This window comes from Mobula birostris, chromosome 25 (assembly GCF_030028105.1).
Source record: "Mobula birostris isolate sMobBir1 chromosome 25, sMobBir1.hap1, whole genome shotgun sequence".
Taxonomy (NCBI): Eukaryota; Metazoa; Chordata; class Chondrichthyes; order Myliobatiformes; family Myliobatidae; genus Mobula; species Mobula birostris.
Window position 1 is genome coordinate 43396343 of NC_092394.1, and position 16946 is coordinate 43413288.

Here is a 16946-nt window from a genome sequence, read left to right on the forward strand (position 1 = left end):
TTCCTACAATCCAACAGGTATCAAGTTGAGATGAGAAAGCAATGGCTACAAAAAAAATACAGGCGCATAATAGGTCCAATGATCATTGAAAAGTCGAGCAGGACTGAAAGAATTCTGAGTGGATCAATGAACTGATCAACTCTAGTGTCAGTAGTTTGAGTTGTACAACAGCACAACGTACAAAGACGTAGCAAAGAAAATGCAAAAAATGCTACAATGGATAAATTACTTGGCCACTCAAACTTGTTTCTGCAATATGTAAAAAGATCTTAGCTGATTGTATGTGAAGACCACCTGTCACAGAGAGCGCTTAGTAAATGTACTCCTTACACACACACACACACACACACACACACACACACACAAACATTGTCTTGTCATTCTGCTGTCATTGCACTGAGTGTGAGCACTTCAACATCTTCCCTGGTATATGCTCCTTAGGGCTGATGTGCTTGGTTAGCTTTCTGATGCCTTTCCCAACATACACAGTGGAATATTCCATTTCTTTAACAGTGGGGATGTGCAAATGTCTATATATTGTTTGTATATTGGGAGGAGGAGAAGATGGTGCAATGCAGTGCACAGCAGCCACTCCAGTGAATGATATCTGTAATCTGTCAAGTAGGGTGCCGTGCACAATCCTGATTTGATAGAAACAGATGTGAGAGAACAGAGGAACACCTGGAGAAACATCTGAAATGCCTTTTTCGCTGCCACTGCTACTGTGTGATCCAGAATCTCCGGAGGAGAAGGCCCTGAGTCCTCGGCTTTGCTTGTTGCTCGGCGGCTGGGGCAGGGTCAAAGCGCTCAGCAGAGATGGTGCTCGGTGTTGGAGGGCTGGTCGGAGGCTCGAAGTTTTTGGACGGACTCAGAATCAGCTGTGGTCGGGTGCTTCCAATGCATCGATAGTTGTCAGCACCTGGAGGTTTATGGCAGGGAGAGTTTCTCCCTTCTACCGCCTGCTATCAGAACTATCGGGAGTCAAGCTGAACTTTGAGACTTTTTTTTACCATGCCCATGGTCTGCTCTTTATCAAATTGTGGGATTGCTTTGCACTACTGTAACTATATGTGTTAATTATGTGGTCTTGTCAGTGTTAACCTTTGGTTTGTCCTGTTTTTTTTTGTGCTATCACTCTGGAGGAACATTGTATCGTTTCTTAATGCATGCATTTCTAAATGACAATAAACGAGGACTGACTGTCCTCATAATCTAATATTGTACTTAAGGTAGATATTTCTACATATCGTAACTGCTGGGGTGCATCATATTCTAATTCATGTATAGTCTTAAACTAACTCTGAGGCAATTAAAGATGGTACATCCTAGTACTCATCACTGAGTAGGAGAGAGAGATCGGGACTGCCAGAAATTCACACTGGACAAAGTATGGAGCTATTATTCTGTTTTCTGGTAGATACCTTTTTGTAAATGTTGGCTGTTTTTCTTTTCACTATTTTTGCTCATTTTTGCAAGTTTGATTTTTGATGCACCTAATAAACACCCTTGCACAGAAGTGTTAAGCTACGCGAGCCATTTTTCCTTTGGTCATAACCCACATATTTAACACCACCTTAACATCTGATCCCCATGTCTGCAGATTCATTCCAAAATCCTGCCATAAATACACTCACAACACACTACGTTCTTTGCAAAATGAAATAGTTCCTCATCGTCATAAATGGATGCTCTTTTACCCCAGGGCCACAACTCTTATCCTCATCTCTCAAGCTGGAGGAATCCACTCACCCTTCACATCTGCCTAGATTCTCCCACCACCTGAAACATCTACCACATTATCAACTCAGAATCATTCCAAGCTTCAGGCACCATCAGCCATTCATCACTTGTACTCAGTGATATCTTCCTCATTCCATCAAGTAAATCCATTCAGGTCTGGATATAATAATAGTACATCAAGTTTCACAAAAGCCCTGCATAATCAAAAGCATCCTCACTTTTTCATTGTAGTTCCTTTGCAAGAAAGGCTACAATATCATTTGCCTTCATAATTACTTTGGAGTGGGAGGAGCTAAAGATGGCACCAGAGGTCTTTGCAGACCTGGGCAACTTCTCGTTCCTCTGCAAAACAGTTTAAGTCTCCTGTTCTCATGTCTCTTTTTTCCTTTTCAAGGTGGCTGGAATCCTGTCAGAGTCTGTGATCCACAACTGTGCTCAAACTATGTTCTTCACGGGCAGCAGAGTTCTCGCTTTTGGAAATCACCAAGTGACCTGCATTTCGGGATCTCTAGGAGTGGCCCAGAAGACGCGCACCTTTGGGGTGCGGCCCTGCTGTCGATCCAATTCTTCGCCGACGACACCAACTGAAGCATCACGGAAGATTGAAACATCGAGACAGCGGGCGCAGCTGTCGGGAGGCCTCTGCTCTGCTCTTGAGCAATTCCTCTCTCTCGATGGCGAGAAACTCTGCTGGCTCTCGAATTGGAGGCACTCAAATTAGCAACGCTGCAGCATGTAACATCAAAACAGCGAGCTGTTGGCCGCCCTTCTCGCTGTGGAGGAGCGATACCTCTCTCTCCTTCACTAGTGACAGAAGGAGCTTATTCAGATGTTGTTGGGATGGTTTTGATTCTAGATCATGTTGTCTTGGGGGGGGAGGTGAGGGGGGAGGAGAGAGGAGACCTTGCTATTGCTTGCATGGTGGGTGGTGGGGGTCGATGCTTTGCCGGAGCAAGTGGGGAAAGGTTGATGATTTTGTTACTAATTGTGCATGGGAAGGGGTGAGGGGACTTCGGGGTTCTAATGTTTTCTGTCATTCATTCTTTGTTTTTTTTCTCTCTATTTCGAGGAAGTCTACGAAGAGCAAGGATTTCAGGTTGTATACTGTTTATATTCTCTGACATTAAATTGAATCAATGAACTTTCATAAGTATTTTCTATGTTTTATGAATCAGAAAATCAAGATCAATCTGCACCTGAACTCTTGCCAGTTTCTCACCTGCAGAACAGACATAAGGTTTCTCACTTGTAAAACGGATTTAGTTTTTGTATTTTGCCTCACTCTCCCAAATTAAAATCCATCTAGTTTACTCACTGAGCCATTAGCAGGTTATTTGTGTCCTCACAGATTGGAAGTTTATGCTAATTTAGAACCAATGTTACATGGTAGTTTGTAGTGCAAGAAAATATTAGAAATTGAACCTTTTCTGTGTTGACAAAAAGGGCCAGAATTCTTAACTCTTCACGCAGATTGCCTCATAAGAATGCATTGGTTTTTTATCGAAAATAAAATGAGTTAAAACAAAATAAAGCTGTGTACTGTTACTGTCTGGGTAGCAGGGTGGATACTGTACATCAAGCCAAAAGAGGAGCAAGGTGCTCCTTCCCTCCGTTAGCCTGCAGGTCACCCTTAGGCAAGGTGTATCACCTGCTAAGCCCCCGAATCAGGGTCATGTAAAGCCATGGGAGCAGGTGGAGATGGTCGTATGAGCAGCTGGTGCACATCACAAGCCCTGATGCCAGGCAGACATTTTCTGAAGAGTATTTATCATGGCCTGGATCACCCACCTCGTAAAGACACTGCCCAGAAGGCGGCAATGGCAAATCACTTCTGTGGAAAAATTGCCAAGAACAGTCATGGTCATGGATAAGACCATGATCACCTATATCATATGACACGGCACATAATGAGTGCATGAATACTACTGTCACTCTCCAATGCTCGTGCTTAATGTTCAATTAACACAAAATCCATTCAAGACGTGCTTTACCCTAAAACTGACCTCTAATACATCTGCAAATGCATCCTCCCCACAAGTGCTACACAAGTCCAATTCTGCCAAATCCTACGCCAAAGAAGTACTCTTTGAAATGTTGGAACAGAATCTATTTTGACTCTGATGAGGTGCAGGTACAGACCTATTGCAAGTCTGTACCTTCACCTAGAGTCAAAACTGCACTGGTGCCATAATAATGTCAGTCAGTCAGTGGGTGTCGTCCCAAATCCGGGGTTGACAGCTATGCACCTCCACCTTCTTCGATCTTGTGACAGCACTGAGTACAGCTTCTCCTCCAGTTTGTTCTCGCTGGCCGCCTTGGCACCACCCGCCGCCGCCCCCGCCGCCCTCAAGCCCGAGGACGTATCGGCCTCCAGCCGCTGCCGCTTCTTCGAGCTCGGCCCTTCCTTAGGCAGAGGCCTTGGGCAGGTCCAGGCACACGGTGCAGCGCCCAAGTTCATCATGTCTCTTTCTAACTGAGTGTATAGCATACGATTCATAGATACGTGGTGAGGCTTTAATCTCTTCCAGGGAAGATGGCCGTTGGCTCACAACGAGCTCATCCACCCTTTGTCAGGTCTTGTTTTTTTTTAGTCCTGCTGGGTGTCCTCACACCCTCCTCACCAGACCAAGTCCGGTGGGGAACATTTTAATGTATAATTACGTATTGGCAAATAAAGATTAGGCCTTCATTTCGTGTCAAGTAACATCAGCTAAGCTTACTTCAATAGTATTTTTCCCCACTGACTGCTAGGTGAAATGACAATGAATTGTGTTTTCTTTTGAACGATACAGCACTGGTGCCTCTGAGCTCCAGTGACCCAGGTTTCATTCGAACCCCCAGTGGTATCAGAGTGGAGTTTGCTTGTTCTCCCTGTGACTGTGCAGTTGAACCGTGCGTGCTCCATGTCTTAAAGGCAGTACTGGTTGAGCTTGCTGTATAGTACTTCGTATGTAGGTGGCTGATGAGATAATCAAGGTGCAGCAGGGAGATGGTTAATGTGTATATTTAAGAAGTTACAGGTAACTAAGTGGAGGAATGGATGAAGTTGCCAGTTGGATCAAAAACTAGCTTAGTGGGATAAGTTAGAGTGGAAGTAGATAGTTGCCTCTCTGATTGGAGGCCGGTGACTAGTAGGGACTGGTGCTGGGTCTGTTGTTGACCATCATCTATACTAATGACTTAGGTGATAATGTAGTAGACTAGATCAGCGATTCTGCGGACGATTCCAAGATTGGAGTCAAATGGACAATGAGAACAGGTATCAAAGATTGGAGCATGATCTTGATCACAAACATGAGAAAATCTGCAGATGCTGGAAATCCAAGCAACACACACAAAATGCTGAAGGAATTCAGAAGGCCAGGCAGCCTCTAGGAAAAGAGCACAGTCAACGTTTTGGGCCGAAATCCTTTAGCAGGACTGGAAGAAAAAAAAAGCTGAGGAGTAGATTTAAAAGGTGTGGGGAGGGAACAGAGAAACACCAGGTGACAGGTGAAACCTGGCGGGGGAGGGATGAAGTAAGGAGCTAGGAATTTGATTGGTGAAGGAGACGGAGGCCATGGAAGAAAGTAAAGCAGGGAGGAGCACCAGAGAAAGGCGATGGGTAGGCAAGGAGATAAGGTGAGAGAGGGAAATGGTGAAGGAGGCGGCTTGGGGGACATTACCAAAAGTTTGAAAATCGATGTTCATGCCATCAGGTTGGAAGATACACAAACAGAATACAAGGTGTTGTTTCTCCAACCTAAGTTTAGCCTCATCACAACAGTGGAGGAGGCCATGGATGGACATATCAGTATGGGAATGGGAAGTGGAATTAAAATGGGTGGCCACTGGGAGATCCCACTTTTTCTGGCTGACTGAGCGTAGGTCCTTGGTGAAGCGGTCTCCCAATCTACATCAGACTCCTTGCTCAGCTCAGAAAACGGGCTTTAAAACGGCAGATGGAATTTAAAGCAGACAAGTGTAGGTATTGCATTTTGGGAGGACAAACAAGGGTAGGACTTACAAAGGAAATGGTAGGGTTCTGGGACATATGATTGAATAAAGGGAGCTGGGAATGCAGATCCATTATTCCTTGAAAGTGGCATCACAGGTAGATCAGGTCATAAAGAGCTTTTGGTAGACTGACCTTCATAAATCAGGGTGCTGAGTACAGGAGCTGTGATGTGATGTTGAAGTTATACAAGATGTCGGTGAGGCTGGAGTTAGGGTGTCGGCATTCAGTTCTGGTCACCTACCAACAGGAAAGATATCAACAAGCTCAGAAGAATACTGAGAAAATGTACGCGGATGTTGCCGGGGCTTGAGGACCCGAGTTATTGGGAAAGGTTGAATAAGTTTGGACTGGAGAGCATGAGAATGAGGGAAAATATTAAAGGAGGTATGCAAATCATGATGGGTATTGATAGGGTAAATACATGCAGGCAGTTTCCCCCTCAAGTTGGGTGAAACGAGAACTAGAGGTCATAGGCTTGGAGTGAAAGATGAAACTTTAAAAGGAATCTGGGGGGAACAACTTCACTCAAAAGATGGAACAAGCTGACAGCAGGAGAGGTAGATGCAAGTTCAATAGTAACATTTACCAGAAGGTTGGATAGGGTGCACGGATATCAACGACGGAAGGTAGATGGGACTACCATGGAACAGATGGGCCAAAGGCCTGTTTCTGTGCTGTTGTACTCTATAATTCTCTGATCGGACTGATGCAATTCAGACAGCCAGCAGATTCAATGGGCCAAATGTGTGGAAAAAGTGCTTCAGCCTTGAAACAGAACTTCCCTTGAACATTCCAAGCTATGAAATAATAGTTACAGCCATACAGAGCACTAGAAATGTGTGCATACTTGGGGGTTAACGTTACCAGAGACTGGATTGCCCACCTATCTGCACTCTTCCATGGCCACATTGCAACATTTCCTTTTACAAAGTTCATTCTCATAAGCAATCTCTCATTTCTTGAGTCTCACTTCCCCTTGTATTTTATACCTACCAAAGAAACTACCCATCATTTAATCCATAACCAAGTAAGGATACGGACAACAATTACTGCTTTGTTCAAAAGGTACTGAAACCCACCTCAAGATCATTGAAAGTGTTAGGACAGCAAGAACAACCCACAGAAAACCCATGATATAAAGGAGTAGTTCACGGCAATATTTACAAAATGAAATCATTTCCAGCACAGCACAGCAAAGACTGCGCAAAGTTCAAAGAAATACATTGGAAAAGCAGTCTTTAAGTCACTCCCGCTGTTTAAGTGACAGGTACTGCATCGCAAAGCAATGCTGTAATATTCTGTACATACACAGCAATAATCAATCAAAACCACGACACACAAAACCACAGTTAGTAACTGTTATGAATGGTGACCGTCATGGAGAGTATCACTGTTATTCTTGGGACCCAAAACAGCTTAACGATCCTTTGAGACAACTTGGGTCAGAATTACACCCGAACTCTTTACCTGACATAATGCACCATATGTCAATTTATTTGAACAGCTGTTGGCTCCTTGACAGCAAAAGTCATCTAAATTCCTTTAAAATTTACAATATAGACTTTGTTATTCCCATTTTCAATCCTGAGAAATCCAGCAGGGAGACACATTGTTAGGCAAGTGGTTCACTTCATCAATGCAATGTGTTCCTCAGCCTTATATAGTGAGGCATCATTAAACGTCTGTGATGTCATTCAATACATGTTTCCAGAACCTTCTTCAGTAAAGAAAATGGGTTACAGTCCAGGCAAAGCTCTCCTTAATTCTCTCCTTGGATTGACTTATACACAGGAGCAATTATCATTCGGCTTGTTGCCAGTGTAATTTTCATTACTCCACCAAAAGTGGAACTTTTTACAATACCTCTTAATTTACCTCTTAATGCTCTCTATAATACAGCTTCTCTCATCCTGAGGTTTAAACATTTTATATTTAATTGTTTTCACAGCCTACATATCCTTTACTGCTTCCATTACTCCAAAGGTCCCTCAACTATCCTCTCTTCCCATATTCTCAGTTAGATTAAAATAAACTTGATATTATATTTTCTTTGACAAGACATCATTATGAATACGTATTGTTTCCTCTCTCAAGCTTCAACATCCTTCCAATAATATTTCCTCCTGTACTTAATAACCTCAGTACCAAATGCAGAACCCTTAATGCTCTCCGAAAGATAAATTAGTTTGTTCTTGCTGCCGTATTAAAATGAGTCAAGTGCCTTTAATGCTCTGTCGACTATAGCTTGAAGTCAGACCAATCCCAAATAGCACTCAGACAATTTCCACTCAGACTATTGCCGCTATATCATTTCACATGTAATGGTCTGCTGCTGCTTCATAAACATCAACTTAATTTGCCATTTATCAAATTTGCTTGCACTTGCTCATCTTGTACTTGTGAGATTGCGAGTTGCTGCTGGGTACTAACACCACCAAGTACTGCAGGACTGGATGCTCAACAGCAATGGAGCTGGACTTAACGCGTACCGCCATTGTGTTGTCACCTGGATTTGTGTACCCTTGGGGCGGCGCACAGTGCGCCTGTTTTATTTTGATTGCAACACCCTGTTGGACATTGGTAACGTGGAATGCCGCAAGTTTGGTTCACTGGTGAGACCAACGGCAGGGGAGTTGCGCTGCCTCGGTTGCGGCAAGGACAAGGCCCTCATCACTGGGTTGCCTGTTGCAAACGCCTAGGGGAGGAGACACTGAGGTGGTGTGGGAGAGAGCAGGGCCTCTGTGGTCGTGCTAGCGTCCGCACTGGGTTGTGGGCTGGCCCCTCCTGTCAGTGCTGCCCTCTGGTGTTCACTCAGTAGCAGAACAAGTTGAACCAGGACAACTTGCCATCAAGCCCACTCAGGGACTTAAGCTATTTTTTTTTCCTTTGTGAATGCATGTTTTTCCGAAATTGTAACCACATGTGCTGTGTGCTATTGGTAATACATTTTGCAACTTAGCCCCAGAAGAACACTGCTTTGTTTGGCAATATTCATGTATGGTTGAATGATAATTAAATCTGAACTTGATCAACATTATTTTGCAGTTTCCTTCGGCTTTCCGAAGACTGAACTCTAGTGTAAACATATTCAGGAAGCACAACCTCTGCGACTGATCTCAGAACACCAATGCATAACAAATGCCAAATGGAAGATCTCCAGAAGCGAAGTCTGGGGTAGACAACTGCCCGTAGATTTGCTGCTTCTAGTAATTTCAGAACAGGTTGATCTATTTTGATCCTCAATTTATTTTCTCATTCTTCTCCATTAAGCTTCAACATGACTGCCAAGATCTTTCCTGAAGTCCATATTCTCTAGATTCAGGGGGAATCATGAACCCATGAACACTACCTCGTTATGTAATAATAATAAATACTTTATTGATCCCGAGTGGAAAATTCATTTGTTACAGCAGCAACATTTAAAAACACATTTAGCAGTGTGCGGACTTAACTAATAAAATACAGAATAATAATATACACAATACTAATTTACCAATGACTAATAATAATGTAGGAAATAATAACGCAGGGACTATTGGACTATGATGTGGGCTCTCTTGTCACACAGAGAACTGTTGTATATGCTTATTGCATTTAGAAGGAAAGACGCCTGTTGCACTTTTTTTCTATTGTAAGCTATTGTAATTTTCATGTCTTTCACCATACTGCTGAAACAAAACAACAAATTTCGTGACATATGTTAGTGATCATAAACTTGATCCTGAATGGGACAGAATGCCAAGAGCATCAACAAATGATTAACAAAAACTTTTCAACCATCCACCAGGTTATCAACCTGCTTTAAGAGACCGAAGGTTAGTCGTTTCAAATTTATGCCAGTTTTGTCTCTTCACTTTTTGATTTTGGATTGAAGCAATATAACTTAATTACTTTCTCTCTGGTGCTGGCGCGTGGCATTCATCGAGCGATTTGAAGGTCACTAGTTCGAGCCTTGGCTGACACAGCGTGTGTCTCCTTGAGCAAGCCACTTAACCACACACTGCCCTGCGACAACACCGGTGCCAAGCTGTATGGGTCCTAATGCCCTTCCCTTGGACTATATATACATATATAAACCTATATACATACATATATATATATATATATATATATATATATACACACACACACACACACACACGCATACATACACACACACATACACACACACACACACACATAAAAAACTTTCTCTCTGGTAAACACATTTCCCATTCCCAAGAATTCATCAAGCTTCCCCTATACACCAACTACTGCAGCAAGTGAATCAGAGGCCCATTTCACATCAGTATTAATTTGAAGCCAAGAGGGTGTCTATCCCAGTTGCACATCTATATCGGTTCTTCTGGGCTGCAGAGGACACAACTTGCTGCCTGAATCTTTTATGAGGAAAAAAAAATTGAGACCTATCATTTGCAACACAAAAGATAGTTCAGATCTACCAAGATCCTCTTGGTAGCTTGGCAAATAAAGAATGTTTTGATAACCAGTAACTAGAGCTTCTGCATCTGTGCATTGGAGCCCTCATTCCAGCCTGTGACACAAACTGTCAGAGTCATCTCCACTCTGACAACTGCGCTGCTGCAAAGAGCGCTACATGAAGTCATTCTTACTCTCGACCACTAGGCGCTATAATATAACTTCAAATGGATTCAAAATACAATCCAGGATACCAAGGTTTAACAGGTCATTAAATCTTTCTTGCATATACTTGTGTATCTGCTTGAGATGTTTCACATAAACGATAAGGTCATCGTCCTTCAGTACCTCTGCGATTGTCTTCATGTTTGGAAATTGTAAAAACTCCTGATATCCATATTGTGGCAATAGACTTCGAGTTTCTTAAGGAAAGAAACAATGGCTTCCTTACAATCTACGAGGTTACTGTTTTTGCCCTGTAAGGTCTTGTTTAACAAATTAAGTTTCTGAAAGATAGCTGCCAGATAAAATATGTCCGCCTTAGCATAGAGTCTTTCTCCATGCTCTCTATCAGACATGAATGAAACTGTGGTGTCCCAGAGTGTAACAAAACGTTAAAGACAGTTTCCTTTGGAAAGCCACCTGACCTCAGTATGCAGCAGCAGCGTCCGGAAGTCTTCATCATTTTCTTCACACAGCTGCCAGAAAAGACGATCCTGAAGCAAGACACACTGATCTTTGGAGAATGAAGTACGGCGATAATGGATGCGAGAACCCTTGATTGAATACGTTGACCCGGTGCAGTCTGATTCGCGACTGACTCTAAAGTGAGGCTGTGTGGGGGGAGCTTAAGCAATGAATTTATCAGGTGTGCCGAATTCATACTGTGTGTTGGAAAGATACTATAAATAGGTGGGAAACTACTGACTCCAATGAAGGTTGCTGCTTGGGTATTTCAGGGCCCCCATAAACCCTTGGGGCTCCCCTTCTCACAGTTTTCAGTCAGTGGCCTCCGTCAAATGCGCCATGGCCCCCGTTGAGAATGGCTGTTCCAGACAACACAGCAAGTCTAGTTGATTTTCTACTGCTTGATATACAGTGACCTGGATGACTGAGAACATTCAAAGACAAAACTTTCAAAAGCTTAATTTTCCTATTTCATTTGAATTTAAAAGAATGACTAGAAGCTTGCATTTTCCCTCTAAATATGGCTTGAAATCAGATACGTTGCTCTGCTTACTTGTGAAATTGCCAAAATATTCTCTCAAGGCTGTGAAACCTTGGATGCCTGAGTTTCCAAATGTAGAGAACAGCACTGTCATAAATTTGCACGTAAAACAAAAGTTTACATGAGAAAACACAACAGTGCAAATACAATAGTGCAGTAAGAAAGGAAGGGAGAATGATTAGAGCTGACTGTGTGACAGTAAGGGAAGGTGACCTTTGAAGACAGGGAATTAAAGCTGATTCTATAGTGTGAGGCTAAGACTCATGACATCTCAGCAGCTTATAGCAGAGGGGCAGAGGGAGACAGACAGAGACAGAGAGAATAAATTCTTACCGTGTAGAGTATAAATTCTATAATTTTTCTCTATAAAATATTTTTCTCATATAAAATGACTGCTTTAGTTCAACATATTTTTGTTTTGATTTCATTCCATTCCACCACAAGAAATGTGCAAATGACAAAATCAAAATCTTTAGAACTTCTCAAAGGGGGAAAGCACTTTTGAAAAGAGCTTAGTTGTATCTGAGCAGCTCTAAATTCTGAATTAATTGCACAATTGATAACAAGAGCTGTCATGGTTCACCTTTCTTTATCATATCATGTGACAGATTAAACTGAAAGTAACGTGGGTTACTCTGCTTCATTAAAGATGGAAGATGAACTACTTGGATTTTAGATTCTACAAATTTCATCACATTACTTACAAATTATTTACATCATTTTCTCCTGTTTCCTCCAGTTGTCTGTCTGTCATCTGAAGATTACCTGGAAATCTGGGATTCTAGATGGAATCAGAGACATTGGGAAACCTCATTAAAAACAATTTTAAAATCCCAATTTGGAGAATGTTCAGCAAAAGCACAAGAAAATAAAATAATTTACAGAAAGATGCGCTCCAAAATCTTCAATTCTGATGAAAGGTCATCAGTCCCCTCCTTGGATAGTATCAGACTTGCTGAATACTTACAGCAATTTAGTTTTTAATTCTGATTTTCCAGCATTTTGATCACTAGCTAACCTGCAATAGTTAATTATGCTTGGTTAATAGTTAATTATTCTTTCTATAAAGAAAGCACTGACTACAAAAATTTGCTCAGTCCTCTCCAAATCACAAAACTATAGAGAGTTGCGTTTTTATTGTTCTTTATGGAATAACCATAGTTATATTCAAAGACACTGTACATCTGGGAGCAGCAGCTGCTAAAATTAACAACAGACACCATATTTGGAATTTATCGTGCTGCTCCACCACCAAGCTTTATGATAAGTTGACAGCATTCCTTTAATACTTGGGCACTCTGCATTATACTGCATATCATATAAATAATTCTGTGGAAGAATTTCATTTTGGAAGCACATGTTTCTACACTGGAATTTGAATCTGACCAAGGGTCACTGCTGAACTTGTCCAGTGAATGAGGGAAGTTTTGATTAAAGGCTGGTGTTCAGACACAGTACAATACCTTTCAGCCAAGCAAGCTGGTTATCTTTTAATGTAACAAACCATACAAATCATCTTCTTGGCTTATCAGCCTCCTGTTTGCATCACCCACAAGGACATCACCTGCTCCATTAAGTTCTGGAAGGAGAGCTTCACCTCAGTACACATTCTTATTGCTGTTGTTAGTTTCTTCTGCTGCCATTGTCTGCTTTGCTGGGTACACAGTTGTTCAGCCAAGTCAAAATCCTGTATTTATGAACTAGAACGGCTTACAATGCACAATTCTAGTAGAAGTTACTCAGGAATATAACCACTGGCACTTTTAGCCCCAAGAACATTCTTACAGCCATTCAAGTCAATGTAACATGTACTTAGATATTTTAACTCTACCACAATCAGCAATTTACCTGGATTCACTTTTTCAATTTTTTTAAAATGCCAAACTTCTCACATTTTAAGCAGATTAATATGAAGCTTCTGCATTCTGATTTGAATAAGGTGAACCTTCAATGACTCTGCAAGAAAATACCACTCAGTTCAGTAGGAGTAAAATGATTCAGAGCCTGTGATCAAAGATAGCAGGCATCCCTTGGTCATTGACAGATTGAATACAGGTCCTGAAATAACTCAAGACTGCAATCCTGGAAGTGCAAACCTGCCACTGACGTTACAGACAAGAAAAAATCTGCAGATATTGGAAATCCAAGCAGATAGTTCCCTGTAGGTCAGCTCCCTGCTGAAGGGTTTTATTTTTCAATTTCTTTTCCTATCTCCTCTTCTTTTCATTGAGTGCAAGCCATTTACTGCTGAACAGAGTGTGTGGAGTCAATTGAGGCAAATTGGTGCTTGTTCTTCCCAGCTTAAGACACTATAAAAGATTACCCCCTACTCCCCCACCTCCCTTCTCGTATTCACACACAAAGCTCAGTCTGCCAATATTGGTGCTCAAGGATCAATGCCTCAGTGCTGGTGACGCTGGCTTCGGCAAGGATAATTACATCAGTAAAGTAACACTTGCCAAAGCCAGTGTCACCAGCACTGAGGGACTGATCCTTTCGTGTTGATGAACGGGATCTTCAGGGGTCATCAGTCATGGTAACTTTTCACTCTCGTCATTAGGTCACCCAGGCCATGCAATGCAGGAATGTGGTGATGATGTGGATTGCAGATCCGGACCTTCAAATCCTTATGTAGGTTACATTTAGTAAAAATGTGCTGGAGCAATTTCCCAACAGAAACATTTGCTCATTGGATCCAATGCTAAATGTCGATGGTGATGCTTGAACTCTGAGAGAAGTGGCTTCCAAGGTAGAAGAACTCAGGCATCTCCAAGGTCACTTGGCAGCGTTTTCATGTTGAATCACAAGCAATGACTGAGGCATTAAGTGAAAGTCCTAGGTGCCAGTAACCTTGCAACAAAAGATTCAGGGTGGACTTCAGGTTATGCTTGCGTTAGGACAATAGTCATTATAGTTCAAAGTTAATCTTATTATCGAAGTACATATATGGTGCAATATACAACCCTGAGATCCATTTTCTTGTGGGCATACTCAATAAATATGCAGAGTAACAACCACAACAGGATCAATGGAAGACCACCCAACTAGGGTGTTCAACCAGAGTGCAGAAGACAACAAAGTGCAAATATAAAAATAAGAAATTATAATAAAAAATAAGCAATAAATGGAGAAGATGAGATGAAGATTCCTTGAAAGCGAGTCCATGAGTTGTGTGAATACTTCAATGGGGCAAGTGAATTTGAGTGAAGTTATCTCCTATGCTTCAAGAGCCTGATGGTTGAGGGCTAGTAGCTGTTCCTGAACCTGGTGATGTGGGTCCTGAGGCCCCTGTATCTTCTTCCTGATGGCAGCAGCGAGAAGAGAGCATGACCTGGATGGTGGGGGTCCCTGATGACGGATGCTGCTTTCCTGCAACAGTATTTCGTGCAGATGTGCTCAAGGGTTTTGAGGGTTTTACCCATGATGTACCAGGTTGAATCCACTACTTTTTATAGTTATTAGCTTATTAGAGAATGATATCCACTTTTGAGTTAAGATGTCACCGATTACAAGACCATCCATTGTGTTGGGTGTCAATTCCAATGGGAGGATGGTCTTCAATGAGAGAAGAAAAGCTGGTGTACAATCTGTTAAGACTAAACAAGGCTAAGAAATTTCCAGAAAAATATCCAGGAAGATTACTTCGGCTCACACACACGTGATACCATGGGAACTTGGGCCACAAATATCTCCTGTAACCTGAAAAAGGCTTATGGCATGTCACTTCATTCTGATTAACATCTCCAGACATTTTCTTATCATGACTTGTTCTTAGTACGTAGATCTCCCTTTGGGTTTCAGCTTTCAGCTGCTGGTATAACCCCTCCACTACAAGAGGCATCATTTTTCCACATGCAAAGGGCTTTTCATTTACAGCCAAACAAGCCCTAAACACCAGATTTATTCTCAACAAACCAATCTTGGTGATAACGGGTGTCAAATACAACACACATCATGTGCCAAAAAATGACCACCCTTAAAAGCAAAAATGTGCAAGAGATTAAACACACTAGATCACATGATCATGCAATATTCTCTTTTTTAAATTGAGTTTGTGAAATGACAGCGCTTCCAATGAAAATAAAGCGCTTCCACTTAGAAACCAGAGCTATCGTCGATATCTGACCATATGATTGTGGCAAGGATCAGAATTGGCTTCTGTAACCTGTCACTTGGCTACCTCAGGTCTCCAGCAACTCTAAAGTCTTGCTGTCCTTACCTAGTCTGACCAACACGTGACAGCAGAGCCACCAATGTGGTTGACTTTCAACTGCCTCCAGAGAGGAGCAATTTAGGCAGCTGGCCAAATAGTGATTTGTGTATTATTTTACATTTAAAAATTGCCTGTAAACAGCTGCGATAAGGGCACACATCTCAGCAATGTATTGCAAATTCAGAAAAATCTAAAAGTGGATGGAACAAAACCTCAATCTTCATTATTTTTCAAAGCTTAAGACAATGGTGTGACTTAATACATAGAAAGCTTAAAAATAAATGGCCAAAAAAGACACAAAACTGTTATCTGATAATGCAAGATCATTCAATGTTCAAAGTAAATTTATTAACAAAGTACATGTCACCATATACAATGCTGAGAGTCATTTTCTTGTCGACATACTTAATAAATCTATGAACAGAATCAATGAAAGACCACCCAAACCAGGCATTTAAGCTGAGTGCAGAAGACAACCAACTGTGCAAGTACAAAAAGTAATAATAATAATAAAAAATCAATAAGCAAGGAGATGAAGATTCCTTGAAAGTGAGTCCATCTGCTGTGATTTGATGGTTCAGCATTATTTGATGAAGTTATCTACTTATTCAATGGAGCAGCTAGTAAGAGTTATCCTAGGTTATGACTGAGTACTAAGGCTTTTCAAAGTGATGAAGTGGGACATGTGGGTATGGCCCAGCTGTGTCTTGTGGACTGGGCTCGCTCCGTTTTCACCCAGTTGCAAGCTTAATGACACAGGTAACCCTGTCAGTACTCAGAGCCATCCTCGGAAGGATTAAACTGAGGTTCTGAATCTCATGTGCCAACTCCATTAAGAATGGCCTTTATTTGTGCAGTTTTCATTCCTGAAATTCCATTCACAAATTTGTTTACAGTGGCAGCAGGTGGTTGCATTCTGACGCTGGTGGTGAGTGGTTGGGCTCAGATGATGGAGCAGCAGGAAAAGTTCTGCTGTTGCAGATTTGTGTCAAGTATCTGTCCTGGCTCTGCAACAGGCAGGGGTGCCGTTGAGAGGGAGCAGCTCTCTCCGCTGAGCTGCAAAACTGTTAGAAATATATTACTGGTACTAAGAGTGAGCTTTATGTTATATCAAACACTACCAGGAATTAAAAACATCTAATGTTTCTTCTGTGGTTCTTATCACTTGGTAATTTACTGATTTAATTTATTATCATAAAGTCAAATGTCTGACTGGACTTTATTCCGCTTCTCTTTCAGAATTTTAAGTTTCTTTCCAAAGCAACCTCATTTCTTTCCTGGATATTTTTATCGTATTTCTTATCCTTGTTTAGCCTGACAGATTGTGCACAATTTTATTGAAAAAAGAC

At 41.7% G+C, this 16946-nt stretch overlaps 1 protein-coding gene across 3 annotated transcripts in view; it reads right to left on the reverse strand.

Moving 5' to 3' along the window:
• hip1 (huntingtin interacting protein 1) overlaps positions 1 to 16946 on the reverse strand; it is a 320161-nt gene that overhangs the window by 110038 nt on the left and 193177 nt on the right. For all 3 annotated transcript variants that reach the window (XM_072243134.1, XM_072243136.1, XM_072243135.1), the window contains one exon: positions 12089 to 12165. In XM_072243134.1, the coding sequence (XP_072099235.1) occupies positions 12089 to 12165 (77 nt within the window). The remainder of the gene's footprint in view (positions 1 to 12088; positions 12166 to 16946) is intronic.